The following is a 15430-nucleotide window of genomic DNA, read 5'->3' on the forward strand; positions in this document are numbered from 1 at the left end:
CGTCACTAGCGGGCTTTCTCTTCCTGCGTCGCAGGCTAATCACTTTAGGCTCCAGCCTTGGTGCCTGATTCACAAGACCGCCCTTCCTGCGGAAGGTGGATCGCGCAGTTAGCGATCGCACGTCGCTAAATCAGTTACTACCCCGCCGGCCCATCCTTGCGAGCGCCCTTTCTGGTTAAACGAGGGCTGCGCGGCAATTGTCAAGGCAAAAGCGGGGTAGAAAATGGCTGCAAGACGAGGCTCGTCAGGGCTCCCTGGACACACGCCATTTTAGGCAAGGATGCTGGGAAGAGGCGCCTTTGCGGCGCGCCACTTTGGCGGGAAACTGTGGCGTCGTTGGCTCCGCCAAACAGATCGATAGAGGAGTGGTTTTAGGGATACATTGGGCTTAGATGAAACTAAAGGACCAGGGGACGACAGTACCTTTTCCCTCCCACGCGGTGCTCAGCCTAACTTCTCTGCCAGCAGATACGGCAGAAGATCAATGTTTCTCAACCTTGGCGACTTGAAGATGCGCTGGCTGGGGAATCCTGAGAGTTGAAGTTCACACAACTTAAAGCCGCCAAAGTCGACAAATGCCGAAGTGAACCAGAGTGCTACAAATCTTAGTTCTGTGTTACAGTTGGTGCGTTGTTTTGGGGGGCTGTGTTGGTATCCTCCGTACGTTTTCTCCTTCGGTCGGCGTTTATCCAGCGCGAAGATGATAACGTATCGCGCAACTCGGCTTTGGCGAAATAGGTGCTGCCCATCATTTCAGTCTATTTGGTTTTCCTATATAAGGATGACAATGAAAGATACTTTGTTTCCTTTTAAAAATGGGGTGATTTTAACAGTCTGCTCTAAGAGTCCAGCAAAAGAAAGTGTTAGTTGTAATTTTATGTCGACTTTACAGAGTGAAGTAGAAATAGATGATAGAAAACAATATGCTCCAAATATCTTTTTTTTTTGCCGTGATCTTTATTTTCCAGTAACTCTTTTAGAATTTTTAAATATTTTATGTTTTGAAGGCATTGAAGGATTGTATTGGTTTGAGTTTCATTACCATTATAGAATTTTGATGTATGTACATGGGTGAATCTTATCTGTGATAAATAACCTTTCTGTGCAGGCTCCTTCTGCTTTCATCCATCCATGATCCAGTCTCTGCACACTTTTTTCAGTAGTCATTTACAGCAGAGGTCGCCAACCTTTTGCACCTCAGGGACCACCAAACTCATAATTTTAAATCATATGTGGCTTGGTGGTCATGTGACTGGCTGGGCATGGCTTGTATGTAAATATTATAAATGTTTATGTAAACATTGAATTTTTTATAAAAAAAATAACTTTTACCCCAAAACAGGCAAAGCAGGCAGGCAGATTGAGTTGCTCACAGAAACACTTAGAGATCTGTGTTTCTGCCATCGGCTATCTGAGTCTGCACTGAATAATAGAACCTTCAGTCCTAAGGGAGGTTCGGCTCTGCTTAAAAGCAGAGCTGAAAATCTAAAGATTAGCTAGAAAACAAGAAATCCAACGGTTTCTTGCTTTCTAACTAATCTAAATCTCCCAGCACAGGAGAACAACTGATGGTTGGGGAAAAAAAATAGCAACTTAGCAGGCAAGTTTGCCAGGTAAGGAGTGAATGGCAGGGAAGGTTCCTGTAGGCCATGTGGGCAGGGCAGACTTGTGTTCCTGCGCAGCCTGGATTAATTGCTTTGGAGGGTGAGCTTTGGGGGTGACATTTCTCTGCAGACCACCAAAATTTTCTTGTGGACCACCAGTGGACCACCACAGCCCACTGGTTGGCAACCACTGATTTACAGCATTCTCACAAACAGGCTAGGGATTACTAGGCAGGAAATTTTCATAAGTTGTATTCATATGAAACTTCATTGTACTAAATTGTAATATTAAAATTAAAAGCATGCACTGTACATAATTTTTGCACTCATTTTTTCAGGTCTAGACCTCAAATGAACACCATTTTGAAGATTTAGAAACTTGGCTTGGTTACCTAGGTTTATCATTGGTTACAAGGTCATTTTCTAATTTTTCAAGATAAAATTGTTTTGGTCCCAGGTAATGAGTAAATGACATATTTGTTTGCATGTTTATATCATTTATGTCACTCCATTTTCCAGAGTTCTTAGTAACTTGCATTATTGATACAATAAGATTAAAATTATTCAGTGCAATTATAATTGATCAATTTTATATGCCACCATTTGGGGGTAGCATAATCTTATTCATCTCCAAATGCTTTTCTGAAGAGACATGACTACAGCTCTCCAAAAAAGGAGGGGGGTGATTCAAAAATTCAGGAATAAGCTATTCTAAAGTAGGGCCATCACAAAATGCTTGAATCTGGAGACTGAAGATGGAATTCTGGTGGTGATGAGTTCCTCAGCAAACATTTTCTCCTCAGCAAATCTTTTCTCCTGTATCTAATTGGATTGGAAAAGCAATCACATATCCCATAGCATGTATGGTAGAACATCACAAGTACGGTAATAACTAATGTATTGACTTATACATGGAAACAAACTGGTGGCTTCAAGTAGCGAATGTTGCAATAATTCAGTTTAGGGGGATGACAAGGGCATGAGTAGGCATAAAGCTTCCTGAGCTATAAAAGGATGCAACTTGTGCACAAGATGTCGTATTCAGTGGCCCACCTGTAATGGCTTCCATCTGTTTTCATGCAGCTGCAGGTATCAGCCCTGGTAGGTAGCTCAGGTAACCGCATTTCTAAAAAATACTAAAGCTCAACTGTATTGATACAGTTATAATTTTGAACATCTGACATCTGTCTGCTTTTTCATCATACATTAAAACTTAGCTTGTCAAACAAACTAAAAAATAATAATGTGTATATTTAAACTTTATAAAACAATAAGCTTCATTGTTGAGGGGAAAGGATGATTTTATGGCTAGTCTGATTATTACAAGTACTCTAGAGACCTTCAAACGGGAAGCCCCTGATCAGTCACATATGGTGCTGAAAAGTCAGGTGCGCTGAGCATTAGATGTACAATATCATAAAAGAATCTATTGATTTCAGTAATTTTGGGCTCCAAATATTGAAAACCGAAGCAAAAGATCTTGAAGTAGAATGATTGGTGTGGTAGCTTTTGTAGGAATTAATGGTGCTTTTAATTTTTAATAGTCAGGGAAAGAGCCAAGAAACATGACTCAGAGTTAAAAATAGCTCTCCTGAGAGCACAACAAAAGCTTTGTCACTGTCTTGCACAGTGGAGCCAGAGTAAGTGACAGAATAATGAGTGTTTAGTGCAATATGTACACCATTTAGCATAGTATATACTGCTTTACAGAAGTTTTGACTAGCTTTTAACTATTTTTAGTCTGAAATGTAAAAAAATCCCCATTCGATCCTCCTTCCTGTAATTCTGCAGCTAAGACTGCACAAATTGTCTCTAATGGGCAACTGGCTATGAGGAAGTAAGCCCAACCTATAAATGTAAGTCATATAGTATGATGAGAACCTAAATCACTATTTAAGTTTCATCAGAGCCATCTAGTTCCAATATGTAGTGTATTGCTGAAGTGAATAATTTCTTTCTGATTCCTTCCTGAGAGGCATGCAACCTTCTGGCCAAAGGCTGCACTTTTAAAAGTTTAATGGAAAAAAAAGATAATTTTGATTTTATTTAAATTAATTGTAATTCACTGGCAGCATCTAGCTAACAACCTGAAAAATAAGGTTGGGTATACTTTTTCAGGACTGTTCAAATACAATCACAGCTGTCAACTTTTTAATTTATCCAATTAATAAGGCTACCCAGTTCAAAATAATTGTTAGGTCTTAAAACAAATTGGTTCAAGAAATCTATACTGGCAGTTCTGTTTAGAAAAACTTAGTCAAGATCTGTCGAAATAAAAGGGTTCTACCATTCTTGTGAAGGAATTCATGGAGTAAGTATGGGAATATAAACCTTGATGTTGATGAGGTTGATAAATAACTGTTCTAAACCCATACAATTTAATAATGCTATGTGTCTGAATTGGAATAGCAAAATTTTAATTCTGTGATGTCTACTTTTAAATATTGTGTTTATGTAGTAATATCTCTGCTGGAAAAAAAAGTTTAAATATATTTCAGGCCATAATTAAAAGCTGAAAGCAATTCTGTTACTGTTATAACCAGCAGCCTTTGGCAGATTTTCAAAAAAAGGAATTGCTAGATATAAAGAAAATAACGTTTTTGTGGATACCTTTTACCATTAAGCTTTTATTAAGGGACAGATAATAGATGGTTGTTGCTTTAGGGCAGGGGTGTCAAACGTGCATTGTCATGGCAGCGTCATGTGATGTATCGTGACTTTTTCCTAAACCATGCATGGGCATGGTCACTGTGTGACGCATCAAGGCCTGTGGGCCATGAGTTTGACAACCCTGCTTTGGGGACATGAATAATGGATTTTTTTAAAAAAATGTAAGTAATCAACAAATTAAAACCAGTCAAATCTGTAACTGAACTAATACTATATGTTAAAAGATGGCAGGAGTGTAATGGCTGAAATGAAAGCCGTGAACTGTCAGAGACCAGGTTTTCTTTCCCTATTTGCATACGTCCATCATATCCAAGGTAACTATTCCTTTCACAGAACAAAGTCCCATCACCTTCCTTGTTTGCTGAAAAGAAAGAAGTATTGGTCCTTTTTAACAGGATGAAATTCACTAGAGGCAGTAGAGATGCAGCCCCCTGCCGTTCTTTAAAGCAGGTTTCTCAACTCCCATCTGCTGTCTGGAGAATTCTGAGAATTGATGTCCACACATCTTAACAATTGCCAAGGCTGAGATTTAGTGGTCAAAAGCAAACCTAATAAGGAAGGGGCAACAATGTACCATACCCGTGCAAAACGGCAGACTTATTTAACTGCAGATGTTAGTCTTTTAAGGACTTGTGCATCAGCATTGCTCCACTCATTAACAAGAGACAAGGCTATTTCCAGCACTGCTGCTGCATCTAAAACATAAGTTGTTCCGTAACAAAGCAACAGCTCTTGTGCAACCAAACTTGTCTGGCTTTCTCTTTATGGACCCAAGGTCCTGTCTGCCCTAGAATTTCCAGCTCTACAATTCAAAATCTTATAAAATATCGTATCTTTTTGTTCCTTGCTCTTCCCCTCTATATCTGCTTATATACAAGCTAAATGTTTATTTTCTTTTTTTAAAACAAAAATCACATGAATGCTACATTTGTTTCTGTTATCCAATCAGATTACAACAAACAATTTAATTAAAGCTACCAAGTCTGTGCCCTTAATTAAAATTTTGAGGATAAGACTGATTTGGGTTGTTGTTAGCCACAACAAAAAATAAAGAACAAGGAGAATTAAAATTAAGCATAATTTTTGACACTTTATTATAAACCTGCAGATAACTTTGGATGGGTGAATATCACAGCTGTTATATGAACTGTAAATAAAATGTGCAAAAAGGATAACTTAGCAAGAAAAAGGGTGGGTTTTTTTTTTGTGCAATACAGCAAAGTACATCTGTTCATAGCAATTTATAGCACAGATTCATCTGTTGTCTTCTGTCCTGTGTTGTATATTGTCAAATATGCCAGTATATGGCTGAAATGCTAACTATTTACAGGATAATTTACTCCTGTAAAGTCCATCTAGCACTCTTAAATCTTCAACATATTTTTAATACATCTTCCTGCCATGGATAAGTTTAATGTCAACAATCAGTTTGGCTTTCTTGATCCATTGTATAGAATAAATTACCACTGAAGTTGCAATAATTTTTTTCTGCATTAAACTTCAGGAAAATCTTAAAATTTATTTTCACAAACCTCTTAATGTTACTATTTTAACATTCATGTTGATACCAGTCCTATTTGTTTTTACGGTGTTTTTAATGTTTCTTAGATGCTGTCTAGCATCATTAAGGGAGCAAGGTGGTACACATGGTCTATAGAATTTATAAACAAAAATTTCACTCATAATGGTATTCCTTAAGCATTCATCACTAGAAGCAAATAACCAAAAGGAAAGTTGTAACTGTGGTGCCTCAGATGTTGCCAAATACAAGTACTAATATCTTTCACTACTTGCTATACCAAGCATTCAGAACTGCTTCTGAAAAGTGTAGCAATACTTGCAGAGATGCCCACAAGGTGTGGTTAAAAAAGTAATGACAGTGCTTAAGGCAGAGTGAGAAAAGCTCCGTATTTTATGTTTGCTTGTGCCAGTGTAGCTGCCATCTTGAGTTTATGACTACAACCTGTGAACATCTCTGAAAATTTGTGTGTAGCTGGTTTGAAGGCTGTCCCCAATTGTTTTTTTCATGTGCATTCCCAAGTAAGGAACAAGCTGGCAAGTGCAATGCATAGGTTGCCTAGGTGTACCCGTGTAAACCAGTTGGCATTTTCAGTTACTGATACAAGACATACAAAAGACACAGCTGATTTAAGATCCCAAAGAAAAATAGTTTGTTTGCATTAATGCATCCTGAGAAATATTTCTTCAGAATGCTTTGCATTACCCATCTATTAGCTATTAATCACTGAATTTTAGGATCACATGGAATGCCAAATAATTCCTGCAAGAAAAGCTACCTTTTGCATCAAACATTATGAACAAGTTGGAGTGGGCTGTTTAATATACATAATCAGAATTCTTACTGTGTTAATTTCCACTTTTAACACAATTAAGTATGGTGGGTGTTTATCCCTAAATGCAGTGCTGTATGGGAAGCTATCATATTTTCACCTATATTCAAAATCCCTTCTGTATGTCTAAGTCTGCACCACAGAGCTCTGTACAAGAAACCTTAGGTAAGGATGGAACCCTTATTTTAGGAAATGTATATTCAGTTCTACTGTTTATCCTTGTTTTCCAATTGTTTAGAATTCCTAGTAAAACCATGACTAAAATGTTGGTCTTCAATAATGATAGTGATACTTTGTTAATGTGATTTAAAATCTATCCATGTTCTAATTAAATATTAGAATCTCATTCTGTAGGGCTAATAGGAATGGCAAGGTAGGCTGCACAGTTAGAACTGGGGTAGTGGTAGAGAGAAGCAACCACGCTTTTAAAACATAATTGTATTCTGTATGTTACAAATTGTAGCTAAAATCATTAAGCGTTCATGACAGCTGGATCTCCATGGAAATTTAACACACTAAAAGAACATGGCTATTTTTAGACCTGAGAAGTTGGGAAATCTATCTGGGAAACAAGCTGCTTTTCAGTTCTCAATGGAAAGTGGCTAAGATTAATTAGGTGATAAAAGTAACATATCTGATTCTCAGAAAGAATTTGCTCTCAGTGGGAGATAATCTTTCTAAATCAAGAATTGCAATGGTCCTTATATTCTTTGTGCTGGTATACAATTTCAATATATTCTGATAAATAAAATTATGTAAAACAAAACACGATGTTCTTAATATGTAATACACATGAGTTGTAAAACTCAGCTGACAATTAGATCAAGCCATTTCTAAAACATCTGTAATATCTTACCATAGTAGGACTTTGCCTTCGTAGATAAGATTTTGCAGATACAGAACCTCAGTCTGAAGATAAGAGCATCTCCAATTGAATCAGCAAAGTTCTATCTAAAGTCAACCACCTTTTCCCATAGTTGTCAGGTCATATTTGGATTGTCTTCCAGGTCACTGGTGTCACTCTGAGGCGACAGGGCCATTTGATTGGACTCTTTCAAGTAACCAGCAAACCCAATGGATTTCCAGAGGATATGGTGGGTGGCTCAGCTGAAGTTTTAGTCACTGCTAGAAATAAGTGGGTGATGGAGTCTTGCACTGCATCTCCTATACAGCCGTTGAGCCAATCCTGGGGCACCTCTTGGTTACTGAGGAGCTTTGAGCAATGAAGCACAAGAACAGATTCCTGGAGTGCTGCTGAGTAAGACCTGGGACAAATCTTATCAAACCCAGGCAAGAGCATTGGTATTCCATTATCCTGCCATCTACACTTTTTCTTTCTTTTTACTCCCTCCCCTTCAAGCCATGGCTTATTAAGTACAATATTTATAAATACTGAATCCCAAACCATAATTATAATGAAAAAGGATGAAATAGCATCTAAAAGCAACAAATATGTACAGTGAAACACTGATAAACATAAAATATAGTAAAACATTGGATTGTGTCAACACAACAGATATTCCATTGTTTGGGAAGAAGTCCATTATTACCTGAAATTCAGGTTTTTGTCTTGTTATTGCCAATATTTACTGGATCAAAGACCATAAAATTGAGAGTTTGTAAAATCAAGCATTTCCTAGGTCTAAACTGCTTTGTTTCAGTAAAATGGTTGTATAAAGGGATCTTTACAATTCCTGAATGCCAGCACTGCTACTTACTCTGTCAATGGGGCCTTTAAATATATATAAGCACAAGCTTTCCACCATTTACCCTTCTGTGAGTAAATAAGTTGACTCTATTATAACAGCCTGCTGCATTTGTTACCTTCCACCACAATTAAGTTTCACCACACACTTAGTTTATAGCTCCATTCAGCTTCAGCAGCATAAAATGTCTCCTTCAAATTTCTTAGAGTCAGGAAACATGACAGACAATAGAAGGCGAATGGAACTTAGTTCATATAAATTTATTGAACAGTAGCAGTCAGAGATGGGGATGTTAACACATTATTTAATAACCTTAAACAATCTGCAGTGGCCAATCATAATAACTTGCTTCTTTTGGATAAGAATAACTGCCTTTTTAAAATTAGCAAGGAGCACACAGAAAATCAAAGACACTATTCATAACACAATTTTATTGCAAAGCTTTTTACCAGAGTCTCAGATGGATACAAAAATAAAAAGCAATAATCATTGTGGTCAATAAGATAGTACAATTTAGAAATAATTTTAATTATGTCATTGCAGTTTAAAATATATACAAAACAAATTAAGAGGAAGACATTAATGTACACAAATCCAACAAATTAGTTATTAAGTTATAACACTAAAATAAAAGAAAAAAGAAACAAACAAATTAATATACCAATTTGATATAAATCACCTAAATAGATGACATAATCATTTAGTAACAATATATCAAATTACATATAGAAATGTGTCTACTTTTGCAAAATCTTATGAAATCCGTAACACAGAAATATATTGTATCTTAATTAGTATATAAAAACAATCTTTTAAAATGTGATATATTTCTTGAATCCAGTCTGTGATATCCTGATAATAGGACTTTTCTTGTCCCTCTGTATCAATCTGGGCTATTCCTCACATTTGATATAACCAATGTTTCTCAAAATTGGTCAGGTTTCACAATTTTTGAATATAATTCACAATAATACTGAATCTTTAATTTCAAACTAGTTTAAACTTGGAAATATTTACTAATCCATCTACTAATACATATTATTACTCTAAAAATGAACCAGATCTTACCATGGCCAAATGTATTTATTATATTGCCAACAGAGATACAGTCCATTCTTTTGATTCCTTCTTGAAGAGGTAATTTATTTGGAATAAACTCTTTCATTAATTAATTTTAATCTCAAATTTAAGACTTGCATGCACTGGTATTTCATGACCCAATATTCCAATTGTTTTTTCCATGTCAGAAATATCAGTAATTTCTACTTCAAAGATGTTTTTGAATCTCTGATCTATTTCCAATTTAATTTAAAAAGATTCCATAAAAATGATGATATTTCAGCCTCCTTTGAAGAGATTAGGGAATATGATCCTGAATAATTACAACATGCTGAAATTGATTAGATTGCTACTGTTGTGCACTAGACAAAAATAATTCTATGCGTAGTTATTGAAATTCCTTAAAATAAACATTGCCAAGTAGTTAATTTAGAAACTGTTCTAGATTCTACCACATATTCTAACAGTATGGAAGCTTATTTTAAAAGAAGAATAAATTATTCATTAGACTCACCATCAAAATCTAATTGTAATTAAGCCCAAATATGTCTAGTTGCTTATAAGCCAGGATAAGAGAGATTGTTTTTATTACATTTTGACTCAAGTAATTGCCAATGTGATGCTACAATGAAATCAATATGGATTGAATATGTATACTATATAAAGCAAACTACAAGACCTACACACACACACACACACACACACACACACACACACACACACAATTTTTTCTGGAAAGTTTCAGTTCCTCAAGTGTACTGTTCTTCATTCACATTATAAATAAAAAATAAGGAATTATCTGGAAAATAAGGCAATCATTGATAGATTATGGTCCAAGGAAATGTTATAGTTGCTGAAAATTCATACTCACTGTGTTCTCTTGACTTAACGAATCAAGTTAGCACTTTGTGCATGGACAGAAATTATACACTTTTGGTTTTTATTTCCCCTCAATAAACCACCAAGTATTTAGGAAACTGGACCGTTATCTAAAAATATTTGTCTTAATCTGTAATATAAAGTAGTAATCTGAATAATAGCTTCAAATATATCCAACTCATATCATTTTCAATTCGCATAATTATTCATAACTATCTTGTTTTTGAAGGAATTGACAAAGTTTTAAGCTTTGTAGCACTCATTCATCTCAGTCTCTTAAAATCAGTTTTGGTCTTAATTAATTTTACCTTATGTTTCATAATGTGTACTACCACAAGAGAGAGAGGAAGAAATATTTATTCTTGTTTAAACATTCAGCTACATGGCTTGTCTACGAACCAAGTCAAACGATATTAAGAGTATTGATAAGAAATGTTCATGCTATTTCTTTTCAGGATTCATCTGGGTTTTTCATCAGTGATCATTTCTTTCACTAGAAAGAAAAGAATAATATCCATTCTTATGACAGAATAATCATTGAAAAGTTACATTGCTCAAGAACAGGCAACACACATTTAACTTCCTTATCTCTGTCAGTTCACAGGAAGATGCTTTTATTTCAGCCATAACACTCTCCCCAATTAACAAAGACTACTTAGTTGTCTGTATATCTGTTTAAGTGTAATAAAAAGTACATTTGTGGTCTATATTGCAAAAAGCAGTAGTATGTCTTAGAGATATTTAGCTTAGAGATATTTAATGATTATGAAGTGTTATGATTGCCTGGTTTGCTGAGCAAAAAAAAACTGAGTGCTATTTGCTTAGTTTAAAAAAAGAAACAAAAATATTCCAAAGTAAATTGTCTACTACTGCTACTGTTTAAAATTATCTCCTCGAAGATTTGTGCCAACTTTTTCCTTAATTGGATTCGAGCAAATTATTATTGGAATAGTTGTATATGGTACCATTTATGGCGAAAGCTATGGTACCATTTATGGCTTTCTTAATCTGCCTTCCCAGTGGTGGGATTCAATTTTTTTTACAAGTTCTGTGGGCGTGGCTTGGTGGGCGTGGTGTGGTTTGGTGGGTGTGGTGTGGTTTGGTGGGCATGGCAGGGGAAAGGTACTGTAAAATCTCCATTCCCTCCCCATTCCTGGGGGAAGGTTACTGCAAAATCCCATTCCCTCTCCACCCCACTAACCTACTTTCCAGCTCCGTTCTCCTATGCAGGACAACAAAAGAAACCCAGCTGATCAGCTGGGATTTAGGAAACAGAGAATAGATGGGGGCAGGACCAGTCAGAAGTGGTATTTGCCAGTTCTCCAAACTACTCAAAATTTCCACTACCAGTTCTCCAGAACTGGACAGAACCTGCTGAATACCACCTCTGTGCCTTCCATTTTATATAAAAACAACCCTGAAATAAACTTGGTTGTTCAGTCACTGCATACATACTTGGTATGCAAAAGCTTTCATATTCAATCATTATTATTTACAGATTGAGCTGATAAAGGACCTAACCCATTTCTGAAATTCTGAAAAACTATTTCCTGTTTCAAAATGTACATGCTATGCACTATATTAAACTTACCGGCACAATTGCTCTGCCAACAGTCCCATCCTCATTTTGGTGTTTCCTTTGAGATGGAAGTTCAGAGTTTTCTCGATAATCTCGTCCCTTGATGTGCTGCATATCAAGTACCACCTGGCTTTTAGATGGAAGAGGTGGTTTATTCTGCACTACTTCAGACCTTGTTAATTTAATGGGATTCTTGAAAGTTGACAGAGAAGGATCTAAATTGGAACAAGGCTTCTGCTTGTTTTGAATCTTTTCCTTTACTGTACTGTTTTCCTCAGATTGATTAGAACAAGTATAAGAACGAAATCTGTGTGTGGGGACAATGAAAGGTGGGGAGGATTGTTGCTTGCAAGGTTTGTTGCCATCGGTCTCTTGTAGCTTGGTGAAAGGAAAGTTTTGATCAGGAATGGTTGGGAGTTCTTTTCGGGAGACCTTAAACAATTCCTGTTCTCTCTTAAATAGAAGCTTGTCCTTGGATTTTGTGAAATCATACAGAGGATTATCAATCATCTCTGGTTTTGAATATGCTTCATCTTGCAGCAATGGTTCTACCATGCTTTTCCTCACCTCACTGTACCTGCCGAGGTTAATAAATTAAGAGAAAAAGGAAGGTTATGTAACCATTATACAAAGTTTGGGAATGTTTTGAAAAGGTTATATTAATTAATTAATTTTTCTATTAATTATTGTTCTATATCGTTGGAAAGGGAATAGAGGCACATGGGTTTAGCAGTTCTATGTTCAGAAATAATTTGATTTGCCTTGAGTTTTAAATGGATTTGGCATGATTCCATCTTTGGCAGCACAGTGCCTGGAATTGGCCAAGGAAAGACTCAAAATGATAGTGAATGCATATGAAAATAAAATATTGATTAAGCAGAAATAAAGAAATACTGGAGTTCATAAAATAGCAGTGACTATAGTTGCCCTGTTATATAATCCTGTTGCCTAAAGTCTAGAAATAATATGATCTATAGAATGGTTTGCTAAAGGACAAATAAAATATGGGAAATCTAGGCTACCTCAGTGGTCTAAATTTAGACCAAAGTGATATAAAACTTACAGTTGATCTTTTCGATTAGTTGCAAAAGAAGCTCTTGGAGATCCAGGAGACAGAGTGGAAGGTGTAGTAGGAGATTCTAATCCCAATACTGGAGTATTATCTTTGGGCTGTGGATCGTAATTCCAAAGGGTAGGTTGTTGATCTGGTGAAGGGATCTGCTTAAACTGTGTTGTTGCAGTGAATGGTTGAGAGGCAGCAGCCATCCGTAAGTAGCTGGCATTGTTGATCTCTGAGGGCACTGTGTTCCTGAGGAAAAAGTTAAGAGCGAGAGAAATGAATAACTATGATAGAATGCCTAGTTATTCTGGAGACATTTAGAGGAGTTAAGGCAAAGTCAATTTGTGCTTCTTTTTGCTAGGCTTAAAATATGTTTTACAGTCACTGCATAATTTCTCTAAGGTCATCTCTGTGGGTCTCAACATAAGCATTCTATAACAGGATTATTTGCTTAAGTTCTCAGGCCCAGACACAGGACAGAAGAGCAATGGTCACAAAAGGAGATGACCATCACAATCTGAACTGGAGAATACACTCTGGAAACCTCCGACACTCATCTTACTGTGGTATTATTTTGGAGGCACAGCTCTGCAACGATTCTGCTCTGTCTCTGGTGGTGCTTCCAGTCAGTGATCAAGCCCATGACTGCTCCAGTATAGGGGTCATTTGTCTTTCCCATACTTTTAATATCTATATAAAACCTTTGGGAGATATCTATATGAAACCTTTGTAATCCAGCAAGATGAAAATGATGTTTGCTCATAAACATCAAGGCTTTTCAAAATATCAGTTACTGTAGGAGGAGCATATCTATGATTAGGTGACCCTCCTGCACTTGCAGCCCTTGCCTAGCTTTGGCTGGTATACAAGTTGCAGTCTTAATACCTGGAAATAGCAACTTTATCACATACCTCTCTTTGAAGACAATATGGAAGCTAGAATTGGCATAGAAAGTAGAAGATAGGCTGCTAGTGGATAAAACCTGCTATTGCAAAATAATACTATTTTGTGGGTGCACTGATTACTAGTGGACCACCAGACTCAATTCAAAGAAGTGGTTATTGACTGTAAAGATATCGTACATATGAAGTGGGCCTAAAATTACATTAGAAACTTCCCAACATGAGTCTGCACATCCTGGGCAGACAATAGGAAAAAATCTGCTTAATGTGTTACCTCTGTAAAAGGGCTTTGAACCAGAAAATAGCCCCGCATTTGGCCTCTTTCATTTTTAGCATCCAGGAAGATGTCTTTATCTTCTGAAGGGATATTTAGAATTTAACTGAGAATCATTGGGCAATATTTTAGCTATTGTTTTATTATGGTTTTAATGGAATGTTAAATGAGATAGATGATAGATGGATAGGCAGATGGACAGGCAGATAAGCAGCCAGCTAAGCACTATCTATAATTGCTGGTGATGTTGTTTTGATAATAAACATTATCCTTTCCTAAATGATGTCAGACCAAAACATCATTTGTACTTAAAGAAGGAGGAGGAGAAACAGCAGTTTCTAGTTAAAGAAGGAGTATTGTTCTAAGTAGAACACTCTTCTTGATTTAAACTACTTCAAATCTTATGAAAGTGAAAAATAATGAAGGGTCATTGTTATCAGCTTTCTTCAGTTTTTTTTAAGCTTTATTGTGCTTCTCTGGCCAGTTGTACTATATTGTGCCCACATCAGGGGTAGGATTCAAATTTTTAACAACTGGTACTGTGGGCGTGGCTTAGGTGGTGGTCATGGCTTGGTGGTCATGTGACTGTGGACATGGCTTGGTGGTCATGTTATTAGCTGGGTGTGGCCAATCAATATCACTCACATCGAGGCATGCATCTCCTTGCCTGGCCTCTCATGACTGTGGAGATGCTGCAACAGTCGTTAAGTGTGAAAAATGGTCATAAGTCACTTTTTTCAGTGCCATTGTAACTTTGAATGGTCACTCCACACAAGCAAAGTACCAGCAAAGGAGAGGAAAAAAACTCCAGAGACGTTCCTGAGACAGGAAGTTGGAGAGGCAGTTTCTGTAAGCAACACCAGAATGTTTCCTTCCTTACAGGATTAGGCCAGTAATTTCTTTTAAAAACAGGATCTTCGAACTGCTTAGAATGTTAACTGGTTCTAGCGAATAGGTGCGAACTGGTAGAATCCCACCCCTGCCCCACATATTCTATAGTGTAGTATATTGTGTATATTGGGATATACATTAGGGATATTCACTTTTTCCTGGCTGAAACCCGGTACCTGATATTTGTACTTGAAGACATTCTGGGGACTGTACTTCAAAATGTACTGGCTGAGGCAAAAACAAAATGACCTCATTTCATGTACAACTACTTTTAATTAACATTAAATAATGTAAATATTTCCAGTCCTGTTTTTCTCATTTCATTTTCTGTCCTACTGAAAGTTATCTCTAGAATGTATTGATAGTTATATATGAAGGTGCACCCGAGGTTTTTGGAAGCCACAAATGGTCTTCAGGGCTCAAGTTCTATAGGTAGTCCTCGACTCACAACTATT

The 15430-nt window shown here is 36.6% G+C and overlaps 1 protein-coding gene and 1 long non-coding RNA gene across 2 annotated transcripts in view; one reads left to right on the forward strand and one right to left on the reverse strand.

Annotated features, from left to right (window-relative positions):
- Positions 1-30: 30 nt before the first annotated feature.
- LOC148125833 (uncharacterized) lies at positions 31-5247 on the forward strand. The gene is made up of 2 exons (XR_015743538.1): positions 31-95; positions 1943-5247. It is a non-coding gene; the product is annotated as an uncharacterized LOC148125833 (long non-coding RNA).
- A 3506-nt stretch (positions 5248-8753) lies between these two features.
- The window catches only part of INPP5D (inositol polyphosphate-5-phosphatase D), an 86667-nt gene continuing 79990 nt past the window's right edge, over positions 8754-15430 (reverse strand). Inside the window, exons 26-28 of the mRNA XM_026701313.2 lie at positions 12912-13157; positions 11861-12425; positions 8754-10762 (exon numbers count right to left, since the gene is read on the reverse strand). Of these exons, the coding sequence (XP_026557098.2) occupies positions 10760-10762; positions 11861-12425; positions 12912-13157 (814 nt within the window). The 3' untranslated portion in view covers positions 8754-10759. The remainder of the gene's footprint in view (positions 10763-11860; positions 12426-12911; positions 13158-15430) is intronic.

This window comes from Pseudonaja textilis, chromosome 4 (assembly GCF_049901715.1).
Source record: "Pseudonaja textilis isolate UNSWEBS1 chromosome 4, rPseTex1.2, whole genome shotgun sequence".
NCBI classification, from domain to species: Eukaryota; Metazoa; Chordata; class Lepidosauria; order Squamata; family Elapidae; genus Pseudonaja; species Pseudonaja textilis.